The 15,859-nt window shown below is 50.3% G+C and overlaps 2 protein-coding genes across 13 annotated transcripts in view; one reads left to right on the top strand and one right to left on the bottom strand.

Moving 5' to 3' along the window:
- PTPRF (protein tyrosine phosphatase receptor type F) overlaps positions 1–15,859 on the top strand; it is a 791,126-nt gene that overhangs the window by 62,324 nt on the left and 712,943 nt on the right. The window lies entirely within an intron of this gene.
- LOC138563352 (spidroin-1-like) lies at positions 4,228–5,286 on the bottom strand. The gene has a single exon (XM_069642835.1). It carries the CDS (start codon positions 5,284–5,286, stop codon positions 4,228–4,230), a length of 1,059 nt encoding a protein of 352 aa, XP_069498936.1.

The following is a 15,859-nucleotide window of genomic DNA, read 5'->3' as shown; positions in this document are numbered from 1 at the left end:
ATGCCATAATTGGTTTTAATAAGAGTATGGTATGTGTTATTACTTGGCTAGAGTGGAATTTTGGGGCATCCAGTTTAGCCCTTTCTTACCGTGGCGTGATGTGCTTTTTCTGGGCGTCTGCCTTTCAAAAAATTATTCTAGCAGGAAAAATGATCCAAGAGCGGAGAATGTCCAATAACTATGCTGGCAAAGTATAAAAGGTGCCTACCTTTTTAAATCTAGCAATTTATGAGGATACATTCCATATAAAACAAAATCCAAATGTGAGATGTGTGCTATTACGACACGTGTATGTGGTCTTGGGGGTAAGCGTCTACACTGGAAACATGACAACCTGGGGTGAAATCATAGTAGCCAAACACTTGAACAAGCAAACTATTTTTTTAATGCCGACCTCAAAACTCCCAACGGGGGTTTGCCTCTACCCTCTGAAAAAAGTGAACGGGTGCTGTCCACCCACATGTATCCTTGACTTATATCGTGAAATCAACACTGGACCAGAACCAGGGAAAATAACCGTTCCAGTCCACAAGACAATAACCTCTCTCGCCACATCCTGGGCAAATATTCATGACTCACTTGCCCTCTCATCATTTCTACTCCTCGTCCCCATGTTTGGCTTTCAACCATATGCTGTTTTATAAAGATGTCTTAAAAAGTACACAAACTATACTGAAGTACTTACACAAATCTCCTCCTTATACAGATATGCTAGGCAAAAAGGATACAATTGTGGCATTATTGTTTGTTTGTTTATTCATTTGTTAATGCGCACCGAACCCTTGGGTAGCTGGGCGCGACAGAGAGAAGTATACTTGAGGCTCGGTTGCAACATATGCAACATATACAGTAATTACAATAAGGACAAAGACCTTTGTTACCGCGTGAAGGCTACAATGATGCAGTGGTGCTATAGGTCGCCTAGCACAGTCACATAGTACAATGGGACTTGATGACTTGGTTACAATAGATACAGTAAATGCAGTAAAGCCATAGGCCAAAGTTACCACATAACAGGTATAGTGATACAGTGGTTCTATAGGTTAATTATCACGTTACAATGAGACAAAGACAGGGTGTCCATGGTCAGGGGAAGGTCATTGCCAGAATGGAGTCCGGTATCAGTGGTCATTTATTCGTAGCCAGTTTAACATAACACGCCTGAATTTTAGGTAGGGTTGTTCGGTTCTCGTGGCTGGGGGGGGGGGCGGCAGTGCATTCCAAGATATGGCCGCTTTGACCAGGAAGCTGAAGCCGCCTGCTTTGGTTCGTTTGCATATTGGAATATATAGAAGGCGGGCATTGGCAAATCTAGTTGGTCGTGTCGAGGTTCTCCTGGTTATTCTTTCTATAAAATAGGGGGGTGCTACGTTGTTCAGACATTTGGAGGTAAGTGATCCTGTTTTGAGAAGAATCCTGTTTTTTTTATTTTTAGCCAGTTGTGATTTCTTCTGAGGTTTGAGATCTGTTCTCTGTTGGGAATGTTCAGAGTTTCTCTTTGGGCGTTATTTTGGAACCTTTGAATTTTATCTAGGATGTATTTTTTGGCTCCTAGGTACAGGGCGTTAAAGTAGTCCAGCTTCGCCATTATCAGTGCATTAGTGAGGGTGATGCCGCTGGTTTCAGAGAGAAATGGTCTGATAAGTTTACAGATATAGGCAGTCAAGGATGTTAGGGATTTCACCTGTTTCCTGAGGTTTGAGAAAACCTAATGTTTTTACTTCGGACATCACCTTAATTGAGCTGCCATCAATGTTGAAGGTGGTATAACTGGAGCTGAGTTTTTGTAGGTTCGCCTCTGAGCCCAGGATCAGTATCTTGGTTTTATAGTCATTTAGGCAGAGGCCATGGGATGCCATCCATGCCTGAATGAGGAGGTATATCTTTTTTTACCAAGGCCGTATCCTAAGCAAAATTGCCTGAAAGGGGAATGAGGATCTGGTTGTCATCTGCATAATTAGTGAAGGTGACACCCAGTGTGTCCAAATTGTCGAAGAGGGGCTTGATAAAGATGTTATACATAGTGGGTGAGACACAGGACCCCTATGGCACACTACAGGGACATTTGGATTGGGTCTGCAGAAGCTGAGGGGGAGAAGACTCTCATCGTATGGTTTGCTAGGAAGGACTGGACCCCGGTTATAGCAACACTTGAGGAATGGGCAGCTGACTCGAGATGTTTGCATAGGACTGCGTGATCCACCAAGTCAAAGGCTGCCGATAGGTCAAGGAGGAGTAGCATAGCTGTTTTCCCATTGTACTTCAACTCATCAATTTGGGTCTTCAGGTCAATTAATGCCGTTTCCGTTCTGTGTTGAGGATGGAAGCCGGATTCCCCCCACCTTGAATGGAAGACTACAAATACCAGAATGCAATTCAGTAAAAGGCATACTTACCTGTATGTGTTTCAATGTTTGACAGTCATGCTTCATATAATAACGTGAGAAAAATATTACATTCCACCTGTAATAGCCGCTGCTTGGCGTGTTAAACATGAACATGTGAAAATAAGGTAGATAATGAAACGTATCGCACCAAACCGTTCTAATCTGTCCTGGAGGAGGGTATATATTTTAGGCTGCTAACGCGTACTTTGCGTGGGTTTTCAAAATAAATATGCCCCTTTGCAATTCTTAACAAACGTTAAGAAGTTTTTGTCCAAAACAACGGTCTCTTAAATGAGCCATCATCTGTGAATCGCTCCCACTTTAAATGATCTGCTCCAGTGATGAGCAGTACGTAGGGCAAAGGTGTCCTGCTGCCAGGACAATGAGGGCGCTGAGAAGGAACTCTCATGCCAGTGAGACACTGTTCCCGCTCGGCAGAGGTGCCCCAATCCTAAATGTGCCGTCCTGGCTAGTCAAAGAACCACTGGTAGTTGGGGGTGGGGTAGCAGGCCCCTGCACCCCCACTCCACTCGGTATGCCACTGGAAACTGGTGATGCTATGTTCCCCAGGTCACACTCCTTATTTATGTACCTAGGAAGGTCGTAATAATAAAACGTGGCTGCAGCAGGTGGTTTACCTCACGGAGCAAACTCTGTGGCAAACTCTGCTGAAACCTGTTGAATATAGCCCTTCATTCATTGGCTCCTGGTTTTGGGGGTTACCGCTCAGCCACCGAGGCCTGTCACCGCTCAGCCACCGAGGCCTGCCACCGCTCAGCCACCGAGGCCTGTCACCGCTCAGCCACCGAGGCCTGTCACCGCTCAGCCACCGAGGCCTGTCACCGCTCAGTCACCGAGGCCTGTCACCGCTCAGCCACCGAGGCCTGTCACCGCTCAGCCACCGAGGCCTGTCACCGCTCAGCCACCGAGGCCTGTCACCGCTCAGTCACCGAGGCCTGTCACCGCTCAGCCACCGAGGCCTGTCACCGCTCAGCCACCGAGGCCTGTCACCGCTCAGTCACCGAGGCCTGTCACCGCTCAGCCACCGAGGCCTGTCACCGCTCAGTCACCGAGGCCTGTCACCGCTCAGCCACCGAGGCCTGTCACCGCTCAGCCACCGAGGCCTGTCACCGCTCAGCCACCGAGGCCTGTCACTGCATTGTTTTTCTGCCTACAAGAGGGCATGAGAGGTGAATAAATATTTGATGCGACTAAATCACATTGTGTATTCCACAAACAGTGCAATACCTGCCAACGCAAATAAAGCCGGGGCTGTAATGCATGCAATCGGTAATAATAGCCCTCCAGGCTTAAGTTATCACGCCATGCCTGTGCCAGCCCTCTACTGCCGCAGGGGGCACCTGGTGCATGGTGGAGGCACTGTTTTACAAACATTAGATAGCTCAGCAGGTTGAGTATTGGCTTTTGGGGATGTCTAAAAGCTAGAGATTGCCTGTGTATAGCCCAGGTAATCACATTGCCCACAACATTTTACTGGTATGTCTAGCCCTCTCTGAATAATTAAAAGTGGAGTCAACCCCACCAGTATTGCAGCCAGTGACCTGCAGGTTATGCACAAGTCTCTGCAGGGGGTGCAGTGCCCCACCGAGCTCCGTTATTGGCTTAATGGGACCACAGCTCTCAAGAAGTTGCACAGTTTACGAAATGCGAGATATCAAGTATAACCAGGTGCTGGTGGCCTGCACTATGGTTTTGTGGCAAAACAGTGTGCAAGATTGTGTCGCCCTTTACGGGAGGACGTGCACTTCCCAAGCGTTAAAGGAATAGCTTTAGTATTTTTTTTCTACTTCCATTAAACCTTACTTTGGTAAAAAGGCACTTATTTGAGCTGCTGTTCTAGAGGGACTGCCTCTGCATCCCGAGCCCCTGCCTCTACATCCCGAGCCTCGGCCTCTGCATCCCGAGCCCCGGCCTCCTGCTTCCCGAGCCCCGGCCTCCTGCTTCCCGAGCCCCGGCCTCCTGCATCCCGAGCCCCGGCCTCCTGCATCCCGAGCCCCGGCCTCCTGCATCCCGAGCCCCGGCCTCCTGCATCCCGAGCCCCGGCCTCCTGCTTCCCGAGCCCCGGCCTCCTGCATCCCGAGCCCCGGCCTCCTGCATCCCGAGCCCCGGCCTCCTGCATCCCGAGCCCCGGCCTCCTGCATCCCGAGCCCCGGCCTCCTGCATCCCGAGCCCCGGCCTCCTGCATCCCGAGCCCCGGCCTCCTGCATCCCGAGCCCCGGCCTCCTGCATCCCGAGCCCCGGCCTCCTGCTTCCCGAGCCCCGGCCTCCTGCTTCCCGAGCCCCGGCCTCCTGCTTCCCGAGCCCCGGCCTCCTGCTTCCCGAGCCCCGGCCTCCTGCATCCCGAGCCCCGGCCTCCTGCATCCCGAGCCCCGGCCTCCTGCATCCCGAGCCCCGACCCCGGCCTCTGCATCCCGAGCCCCGGCCTCTGCATCCCGAGCCCCGGCCTCTGCATCCCGAGCCCCGGCCTCTGCATCCCGAGCCCCGGCCTCCTGCATCCCGAGCCCCGGCCTCCTGCATCCCGAGCCCCGGCCTCCTGCATCCCGAGCCCCGGCCTCCTGCCTCCCGAGCCCCGGCCTCCTGCCTCCCGAGCCCCGGCCTCCTGCTTCCCGAGCCCCGGCCTCCTGCTTCCCGATCCCCGGCCTCCTGCCTCCCGAGCCCCTCCCGAGCCCCGGCCTCTGCATCCCGAGCCCCGGCCTCTGCTTCCCGAGCCCCGGCCTCCTGCTTCCCGAGCCCCGGCCTCCTGCTTCCCGAGCCCCGGCCTCCTGCTTCCCGAGCCCCGGCCTCCTGCTTCCCGAGCCCCGGCCTCCTGCTTCCCGAGCCCCGGCCTCCTGCTTCCCGAGCCCCGGCCTCCTGCATCCCGAGCCCCGGCCTCCTGCATCCCGAGCCCCGGCCTCCTGAGTTAGTGGATATACCGTGGGAGCCGTAGAAGCCTGTAAGAGAATCATGGGTTTTTCATCCATTTGGTTTGTATGTACCTGTTATTTAAGCCCCGGAGGATGGTTGACATGAACTGAAATGTGCCCGCTCCTTAACTTGGGCTGAATTATTACTCGTCGGCGTTTACTGGAATGTGGGTGAACTTGCTTTGAAAGCCATAGTAAACACGGATCACCCTGGAGATATTCCTTTAATGTGTGAAGCCATTTTTGCGTTTGGGTCGCGTCCCTTCCTCGATTCATGATCCCAGGGTCGGTCTTGCGTATTGCTTTGTGGCTTTAAAGATACTGACAGACCCGTGCAATAGGTGCGCAACCCACCAAGCTATCCTTTCGCTGGTGATAGTTTCCAGAGTGAGACCTGCTGTGCCCCACTGCCCCTTTTTTGTGCATGTCCCCCGGCCTGCAGTTGTTCTCATCTGTCTCAATGCTGGCTTCGAACCCGTGGGCTCCCTGGTTGGGCCAGGCTGCCCCGCCTTTATGGGAAAGTTTCATTTTGTTCTTGGAAAATACCCCTCCCCCACCCGCCGCATTTACAGATCAATCGACGCCAAAACTTGTGCCAGACTCTAAAATAATAGTGACAATGGCCCATTGTATTCCACACAGCAACAGTTGTGCACTTTTAAGTGCTTGAGTAATTCATGTTATCAGCCAACTCATTTGGCTTCCCTTTAATTGCCCTCCAATCAAAGACTGTGTTGCACCTGCCGAGTTTCCCATCTGTGACCTGCAGTGTGTGCAAAGTGCAATAGGTGCAAACCTTTCTCAGTTGGGGCTGGGGTCTCCCATTGGTTCAGTCTGGCGTGTGGGGCTGCCACTCTTCGCAAGGATACGCTGCTTGTGCTAAGATGGTTTTTATGAAGCGCTCTTCCCCCTGAAGGTACCGTGGCGCTATCGGCAGGAAATAACCCGCCAGAGTAGAAAAGATGTAACCGTAGAAAAGGCCGATGACTGCGTCATCCGTAGCTTCTGCCCCGCCCCCTATCCACAACCGCACCGGTGAGAACCGTTACTCACTCAGAGAACCGTACCGCCCTCATCCCAGGCAGGGACAACAGGACATCGAGACAATCTAAGCTGTAGATGGCAAAAGCAGTCAAGCTGACGTTGCAACATTTCGAAGACGCACACACTAGACACGAAGAAATCGCAGTAGGTCAAATTTACCTTTGTACATGAAGAATATTAAGATTTGCAACCACAAAGCCATTAAAACGTAACATAAGCAATAAACCAGCTGAATGCAACATGAATGACATGCGAGTATAGCTCACTAACCTAGAAACGCAGCAGTAATGAGCAGCCATCTTCTTCAAAATGGAAGCCGCTACATGCTCTTACGGTGGACTAAGAGAACTCAAAATGCTGAATCCATGGATATACAGAGCTGTGCTGCGCTCAGGGAGTGGCCGGCAACTATTACCAAGGTTACAGCGAGATGGGGAGGAGGGGAATGTCCGAGCAAAGGCACGAGATGGCAGTTCCCAGGACGCCACCAAACGAGAGAGCTTTCCCAGGATGCAAGCAGGATACTCCCCTCCCCCCCCCCCTTCCACCCCATTAAATAAAGGTTACAAAGAACACAACCCATCTCTGTTAGCAAAGTGGAGTGGCTCAGTGGACCAAAAGACCCCATGGAGAATAACTCGAGTGTCTCTAGAGGCAACAGAAAACACAGCGCACACGTTAATATTAACTAAAATCCCAGTCAAGTTCATTTCATTTCGTACACGGTTCCCTAACATGTGATTTATAATTGGAGAACTCTGTCTATTCACTAGGAACTACCAGTTAAGACACCTGTGGTACTCTTTAAAAGCACCCATTGACACTAGCTGCCACACAAGGCCAAATACAGCGATCGCCTGGGCTCAGGGCCTTGGAATGAGGGGTGGTAACTTAGGTAATGAATAGAAGACAGTCCATGGGCCTCTCTACCCCTACTCTACTTGCAGTCTGGCGCATATCTTGATGCCCTGTCAAATGTCCAAGGTTAGTTGGTAAGAAGCCAACCAATCAAATCCCTTAGTGTCATGCCGCCCACTGCGTGGTATGCCAGCCATTAGTTTTTCTTAGAAATGCTGTACTCGTACTTTTATCAATATTGGGGTGGTCTCAGGAGGCACCATCATTAATTAACTCAATCAAAAGTTTAACCCATACACGATCTATATGTAGTCACCCCCAGTAACCTATCCTCATTCTCCGTAGGTTTTGTAAAATTGTGATGACGTAGGACTCCATATATGACGCGTCTAAGGTACTTGAGGTGGTGTTTCTGCATGCATTGAACGAGCACCTCGAGATTTATATGCTTGTTTGCGGTCCCTGCTTCATTTGGGTGATGATAAAGTTGACCTTTGCCTTGCACTCGGTCTACTTCCTCGTTGAGCTTGGTTTGGAGGGATTCCAGTACCTCCGGCATAGCAGTGACTTTTGAGCCCGCTCAACACCGAAATGGTAGGTTGTGAAGTCTTTACGGAAAAGCATAAGGTTTGTTTCTTTACGAAGAGATCGTGCGATCAAGTTCCATAGTTTGACAGCTTGCGCCGAGAAGTAACGTCCACCTTGGTTTTCTTTGCTGTACCATGGAATATTTACTAATCTTTCATTGCTTGATCTCAGACAGCCTTTGTGGGGTGTACCGTCTAAATCTGTGGGACAGGAGGCGGGAGTCGGGAGTTATGGTCAGACATTTTGAACATGAGAACATGACAACTAGTGCAAGGAGTGTAGCGCTGGTAATATGGGGTCATATTTTTTAAATTTCGGCAAGTTTCTGGCTGCCACTTTCTATATCCTTCCTAGTATCATATGGTTTGGCAATCCCAGGTAAATACTATTGCTTTAGTCTAGTCTAAAGGAGACCGAGGAGGTCATTACAAGTACTTGATGGGTGAAGATAAAGTATGCTAGCAAGTGTCCGATCTTTATAAAGAGGAAACAACTTATTTTTCTTACTGTACATATTTTCTTATTTAAGGTTCTTCATCAACGTTTTTAACTTGGTGTTTAGTTTCTGGGCACTGGCCCTAACTACTAGGCCAAAAGAAAAGTCTCCAATGTAAGGGATCCATTTTACCTCTTATGATTTCTGTTTTGTCTGGATTGATTTTTAGTAGATTGCCGTGTGTCCAGATTGTAATTGCAGTGAAACAATCTCCTACTGTGTCAGAACATACGTCATTGGTTAGACCGACGTCTAGACGTCTAGGCCGTTGTATCGTCTGCATAATTGTAAAAGTCTAGACTGTAGCTATGAATCGTATCCATTGGGGGGCGAATATAGTGATTAGGATTTGGGGACAGAGCTGAACCTTGTGGTACACCATAGTCCACACCGCATCGTTGTAATGAGAACAAACCAAGGTGCACTTGTTCTGATTGGTCTTATAGTAGAATGTCGCCATTTGATTACTGTGCCTCGGGAAGCGTATTCTTCCGATCGTGATAGTGGGATTTGATGGTGGACGTATCAAAAGCGGCTGAGAGGTCTAATAGAATGGGTGCTCTCTGGCCTTTTCTAGGCTACTCTTGGTTTTAGAGTGGTCCGGGGTTGCTGTGGTAATCATTTCTGTGCCCCTGCATTGTCTGAAACCATATTGGGCAGGATGTAGTAATTTAGAATCTTCTACAAACGTGTGTATCTGTGAAGCTACACCTCTTGCCAGTTGTTTAGAGAGGAGGGCAGATGTGAGATGTTTCTAAAGGTCCCTGGGTCATTGTGGACTAAGGTAAGCTTTAAAATGGGGTTGATTGTTAAACATTTCAATTTATTTGGAAATATTCAACTTCTTAAGAAAATGTGGAATAGCTATTTTGGCTAGATTAGCAGGTATTGTGTCAAGAGGGCAGCTGGGACATTTAGCAGCTGCTTCAGCATGGCATGGCATGGTCCAGTGCCTTGTACTCGCTAAATACTTGTGTTTCTAAATCCTTTTTTCTGGATAATGTTTTGCAAAAAAGCGAGGTAGTGTTTGCATCGGTCAGTTCAGTTCTGATGTTCTTAATTTAGTTAGTGAAGTGTTTGGATAGTTGGTCAACAATCCCTTACAAAAATCGTTTACTACTGTAAGCAGATCCTTGGTGGCATTCGATGTTGTGTCATTCTCTTGTCAGAAAAATATGTTTTTAGATTTATCCATTTCCTTTTTATAGTTCTGTTGATGTTTTTTCAAAATCTGAGCATTCCCACTTCCTTTCCAAATTCCTGATTTTAACCTTGAACCCTTTAATGCTTGCCTACGCCTTTCTCTAGCGCGTTCGCGCGTCGGTCTTTGCTTAATTTGAGTTAGTTAAGCCCCGGAATCCAAAATCTCAAGACTTTCTAGAAGTTCTTGTTGCTTTCATCGCAGATGGGAGGATTAGCCAAAAATGAGCTGCTGATAAAAAGATTTACCTTAAGTCTGAGCCACTGAGAGTAAAGGTTTGGAAAATAGCAGAAGGATCATAAAAACAGGAATAAGTGGCAGAATATTGGGTGGGTGGGGCTTCTGGAAAAGTCTTGGATTCCAAATTTCGAAGTTTGGGAAAAATCTAAATCCCTTGGAGCCTCACGTCTGTTGAGGCCCAGGGACTCAACATGCCACCGCCTGAATTGGGGATCAACTGTGGGCCCTCCTGATGAGCACCAGAGCAGTGCTGCTGCCCCACACAGCTCGCCAGATCTGTTTCGGTCAATGTTAAAGAAAGGGCAGTGCTGCACTTGCCATCTATTTTGATATTGGTGTCTCTACGGTAAGGTGGACATCCTCAGCATGCCGGGTTCATCTACAGCATGCCACACCCATGTCTCTATGCCTGGCCGTCTTCGGCATGCCACATCCATGTCTCTATGCCTGGCCGTCTTCAGCATGCCACATCCATGTCTCTATGCCAGGCCATCTTCAGCATGCCACATCCATGTCTCTATGCCTGGCCATCTTCAGCATGCCACACCCATGTCTCTATGCCAGGCCATCTTCAGCATGCCACATCCATGTCTCTACGCCTGGCCATCTTCAGCATGCCACACCCATGTCTCTATGCCAGGCCATCTTCAGCATGCCACATCCATGTCTCTACGCCTGGCCATCTTCAGAATGCCACATCCATGTCTCTATGCCAGGCCATCTTCAGCATGCCACATCCATGTCTCTACGCCTGGCCATCTCCAGCATGCCACACCCATGTCTCTATGCCACGCCCATCTCCAGCATGCCACACCCATGTCTCTATGCCTGGCCGTCTTCAGCATGCCACACCCATGTCTCTACGCCACGCCCATCTCCAGCATGCCACACCCATGTCTCTATGCCTGGCCGTCTTCAGCATGCCACATCCATGTCTCTATGCCTGGCTGTCTCCAGCATGCCACATCCATGTCTCTATGCCTGGAAATCTTCAGCATGCCACATCCATGTCTCTATGCCTGGAAATCTTCAGCATGCCACATCCATGTCTCTACGCCTGGCCTTCTTCAGCATGCCGCATCCATCTTAAGCATGCCACATTCCTGTTTCTATGCCTGGCCATCTTGAGCATGCCACATCCATGTCTCTACGCCTGGCCATCTTGAGCATGCCACATCCATGTCTCTACGCCTGGCCGTCTTCAGCATGCCACATCCATGTCTCTACGCCTGGCCATCTTGAGCATGCCACATCCATTACTCTACGCCTGGCCGTCTTGAGCATGCCACATCCATGTCTCTACGCCTGGCCATCTTGAGCATGCCACATCCATGTCTCTACGCCTGGCCATCTTCAGCATGCCACATCCATGTCTCTAACCCTGGCCGTCTTCGGCATGCCACATCTGTCTCTACGCTTGGCCGTCTTCGGCATGCCACATCCATGTCTCTACCCCTGGCCCTCTTCAGCATGCCACATCCATGTCTCTACCCCTGGCCGTCTTTAGCATGCCAGATCCATGTCTCTACGCCTGGCCATCTTCAGAATGCCAGATCCATGTCTCTATGCCTGGCCATCTTCAGAATGCCAGATCCATGTCTCTATGCCAGGCCATCTTCAGCACGCCACATACATGTCTCCATGCATGGCCACCCTGAGCATATCACAGCCATATCTCTACGTGCCCATTCGCCATATTAAGCATGCCACATCCACATGTCCATGTGGTACCATCTTCAGCATGCCTCTATTATGCCTCTAAGTGGAGGCATCCTGTGCATGCCACATCCATGTTTCTATGGAGGCCATCTTGAGCATGCCACATCCAGCTGCCGTCTTCAGAATAACACAACCACAGCTGTATGCATGACCCATCCTCGCCATGCCACATCCACGTCTCTAAAAACAAGCTGTAGACTGGTAATCGGTCTTGGTGAGTGTTCCAGACAGAACTTTGAATTGGCCTTATTTTACAAAATTTCTTGAAGTTGGGAGTGAAGAATTAATTTCCCATTCGCACTGGGGATCTTTTTTTTTTTTAGGCTCGTAGAATATATTTAACTGCATAGAGACATGGATGTGGCATGCACAGGATGAGACATGGATGTGGCATGCACAGGATGCCCCCCCATGGAGACATGGATGTGGCATGCACAGGATGCCCCCGCATGGAGACATGGATGTGGCATGCACAGGATGAGACTTGGATGTGGCATGCACAGGATGAGACATGGATGTGGCATGCAAAGGATGAGACATGGATGTGGCATGCACAGGATGCCCCCGCATGGAGACATGGATGTGGCATGCACAGGATGAGACTTGGATGTGGCATGCACAGAATGAGACATGGATGTGGCATGCAAAGGATGAGACATGGATGTGGCATGCACAGGATGCCCCCGCATGGAGACATGGATGTGGCATGCACAGGATGAGACATGGATGTGGCATGCACAGGATGAGACATGGATGTGGCATGTACAGGATGCCCCCGCATGGAGACATGGATGTGGCATGCACAGGATGCCCCTGCATGGAGACATGGATGTGGCATGCACAGGATGCCCCCGCATGGAGACATGGGTGTGGCATGCACAGGATGCCCCCGCATGGAGACATGGATGTGGCATGCTGAAGATGGGCGTGGCGTAGAGACATGGGTGTTGCATGCTGAAGATGGGCGTGGCGTAGAGACATGGGTGTGGCATGCTGAAGATGGGCGTGGCGTAGAGACATGGGTGTTACATGCTGAAGATGGGCGTGGCGTAGAGACATGGGTGTTGCATGCTGAAGATGGGCGTGGCGTAGAGACATGGGTGTGTCATGCTGAAGATGGGCGTGGCGTAGAGACATGGGTGTGGCATGCTGAAGATGGGCGTGGCGTAGAGACATGGGTGTGGCATACTGAAGATGGGCGTGGTGTGTTGAAAATCTCCACGCAAAATAACAGCTGTTCATTCCAATGCATGCCATATTGCTTTGTTGTAAAGACCTTGCCTCCCCACGGGTGGTACTTTCGCTGCCCCCCAGATGAGCCTAAACCAAGTATACAGCGCTGCCCGCTGACGTGCACTCCCTCATGCATGCACGAGGGTCGGGCGTGCTCTAACAGGTCTGAACCCGTGTACACAGTCCCGTTGCGCTCCATCGGGAAGCCAGCAGTGGGCAAAACGCTGCAATTGCTACAAAACGGAGCAGAGCTCTCCGCCGGCGGAGGTCAGGGCACGGCTATATTTACTCAATCTGCAGGGAGGGCGCACGTGCGGGTGCATTAATCGGGAAAGAAAGCAGGCCACAGGGCGGGTGCGTGCGTGCGTGCGTGTGTGTGTGTGTAAGTGTGTGTAAGTGTGTGTGTGTGTAAGTGTGTGTAAGCGTAAGCATTCAGAGGCAGCTGCAATCTACCTGGCTATCACTTGCAGCAGTGCTTCTCCTCCCAGTACCCTAGTGGCCAACTCGCCATCACTTCCAGTACTGGTCTCCAAGGACTCACTGTGAGTCCTTCCATGGGCCACTCACTACACTCCCACCCATCACTCGGAGGATTGGCCATCCTGCTGGCACTCATCCATCACTCACCCCTCACTCACATACATTACTCGCAATAGCAGCCCTATAGCACATTATTGCTATTGCTATCACTCGCATCACTAATAGTACCAGGCATCTGATCTACGCTTCAGTGTTGGCCATCCGATCAAGACTTGCCTTCTTCACTCTGATTACTGCCCCGCCCACCCATCACTCAGCACTCAGCCTCACTCAGCCTCACGCCCTTTGCTCGCATTACTGACGTCCACCCCCCCCCTACATCACTCACCCTAATGGCCCTCACACCGATCACTCGTTCCACTGGCCCTCACACACATCGCTTGCAGAATTGCCCGAAACCCGTCCTTCACAGCACTGGCCCTCACCCCCATGGCATACAGTGCATGCCCTCAGAAACCATCACTCACAGATCGGCCTCTCCATTCCTTTCCCATACGATATAGAGACACTTTAGACCCTGGAGGGCAGCTCAGTATCCACTGAAGGTCCTGCAGCCTTGGTCCCATCGATACTCTGTGGCCCTTGCCCTGGATTCATTTGTGGCTTTCCTACTGGAGGTCCTACAGTATTGGTCCCATCAGGTCATTGGCCTGCATCCTGCAGTCTTGGTCCTATCGATATTGCACTTGCCATTTCCCTGGATACACTTGTGGCTTCTTTCCTACTGGAGGTCCTGCAGTCTTGATCCCATGCATACTCTGTTGGCCATTGCCCTGGATCCTGCAGTCTTGGTCCTATCGATATTGCACTTGGCCATTGCCCTGGATACACTTGTGGCTTCTTTCCTACTGGAGGTCCTGCAGTCTGGGTCCATCGCTACTCCATTAGCCATGGCCCTGGACAGATTTGTGGACATCGTTCCTCCTGTAGGAAAGTTGTGCTTGGTCCCCAAGATGGCTCCTCGCTGCAATTCCCAGGGCCCCAACACCTTGAAACCCTTTGTGGCACCTCTTTGCCCTTAATGGCTACTAGTTCTAAGCCCCGTTTTTGCTCCTCTACCATTGTGCCTAAGAACCTATGGCAGTCCTGCAGCACCTGTGTTCTTGTCGTTCTTGTTGCCACTGTCATGTGGACGGTCCCTTGGCCCCCTCGACTACCTCTGTCCAATTATCTCTCCTCAGTTCCAGAATCTTTTCTTCTCATCCCTATAACTTCCACTGGGCCTCTGTTCATTCGATGTTGTGGTCGCTCACTATGCATCATAGGCCCACAGCTTTGCTCTTTTCGAAGGTCAGGTACTCTGTCCCCATGATGCCTTCCTTCTAAACATCCAACTGGCCTGAGGCCCCTCACCATCCACATGATCCGATTCTGAATAATGGCTGACATCCAGCTGCTGAAGCCCCTTTACTGCACCCACATTTCCTATTCACTTGTCACCCTGTGGCATCACTCCCCAGAAACATTGAACTGGCGCTGCAAGGAGGCTACTTCAGAGAAGTGTCTCTTTACATGGAGAAAACAAGCCCTGAAGAAGTGGCTTCTGGAACAGCGATGGGAACCATTTGGCATCAATAAGCTGCAAGACAGAAGACCTAGTTCTGTGCTTCTGGATCAGTGATGAGAACTAGTTGGCACCAGTAGGCTGCAAGACAGAAGACCACGTTCTGTGCTATTGGAACTGCGATGGGAACTGATTGGTGTCAAGATCCTTTGAGACAGAAGACCACGTTCTGTGCTACTGGAACAGCTATGAGAACTGGTTGGTGTCAAAATCCTTCGAGACAGAAGACCACGTTCTGTGCTACTGGAACAGCGATGGGAACTATGTGGTGTATTACTGCAATTTTCCCTGTAACCAGTCAAGCCTATCGCAAGTAACCTACGCTGCGATACCTCCGGGTTTGGGTGTGTAACAAATGCAATGAATGAAACTAGTTGGCACCAGTAGGCTGCAAGACCGAAGGCCTAGTTATGTGCTTCTGGATCAGTGATGAGAACTAGTTGGCACCAATAGGCTGCAAGACCGAAGGCCTAGTTATGTGCTTCTGGATCAGTGATGAGAACTAGTTGGCACCAATAGGCTGCAAGACCGAAGGCCTAGTTATGTGCTTCTGGATCAGTGATGAGAACTAGTTGGCACCAATAGGCTGCAAGACCGAAGGTATAGTTATGTGCTTCTGGATCAGTGATGAGAACTAGTTGGCACCAATAGGCTGCAAGACCGAAGGCCTAGTTATGTGCTTCTGGATCATTGATGAGAACTAGTTGGCACCAATAGGTTGCAAGACCGAAGGCCTAGTTATGTGCTTCTGGATCAGTGATGAGAACTAGTTGGCACCAATAGGCTGCAAGACCGAAGGCCTAGTTATGTGCTTCTTGAACAGCAATGTGAGCTGGTTGGCTCCAAGACTGTGGATGACTGGGGACCTAGCTCTGTGCTTTTGGAACCGCGATGGGAGCCAGTTGGTGCCAAGAAGCTGCAAGAAGACTTAGTTCAGTGCTTCTGTAACCGCAATGGGAACCAGTTGGCACGAATAACCTGCAAGACAGAAGAACTTGTTCTGTTCTTCTAGAACAGCGACGGGAACTATGTGTTGTATTACTGTAATTTTCTCCGTAACTGTCA

Source organism: Ambystoma mexicanum, chromosome 1q, assembly GCF_040938575.1.
Source record: "Ambystoma mexicanum isolate Mex_15411 chromosome 1q, UKY_AmexF1_1, whole genome shotgun sequence".
Lineage (NCBI taxonomy): Eukaryota > Metazoa > Chordata > Amphibia > Caudata > Ambystomatidae > Ambystoma > Ambystoma mexicanum.
Note: the sequence above shows the minus strand (reverse complement) of the source record. Positions and strands in the feature narration are given on the sequence as shown.

Excerpts from the sequence above, each read along its gene's own strand:
- LOC138563352 (XM_069642835.1), bottom strand. The coding sequence starts at position 5,286 with ATGCAGGAGGCCGGGGCTCGGGATGCAGGAGGCCGGGGCTCGGGAAGC.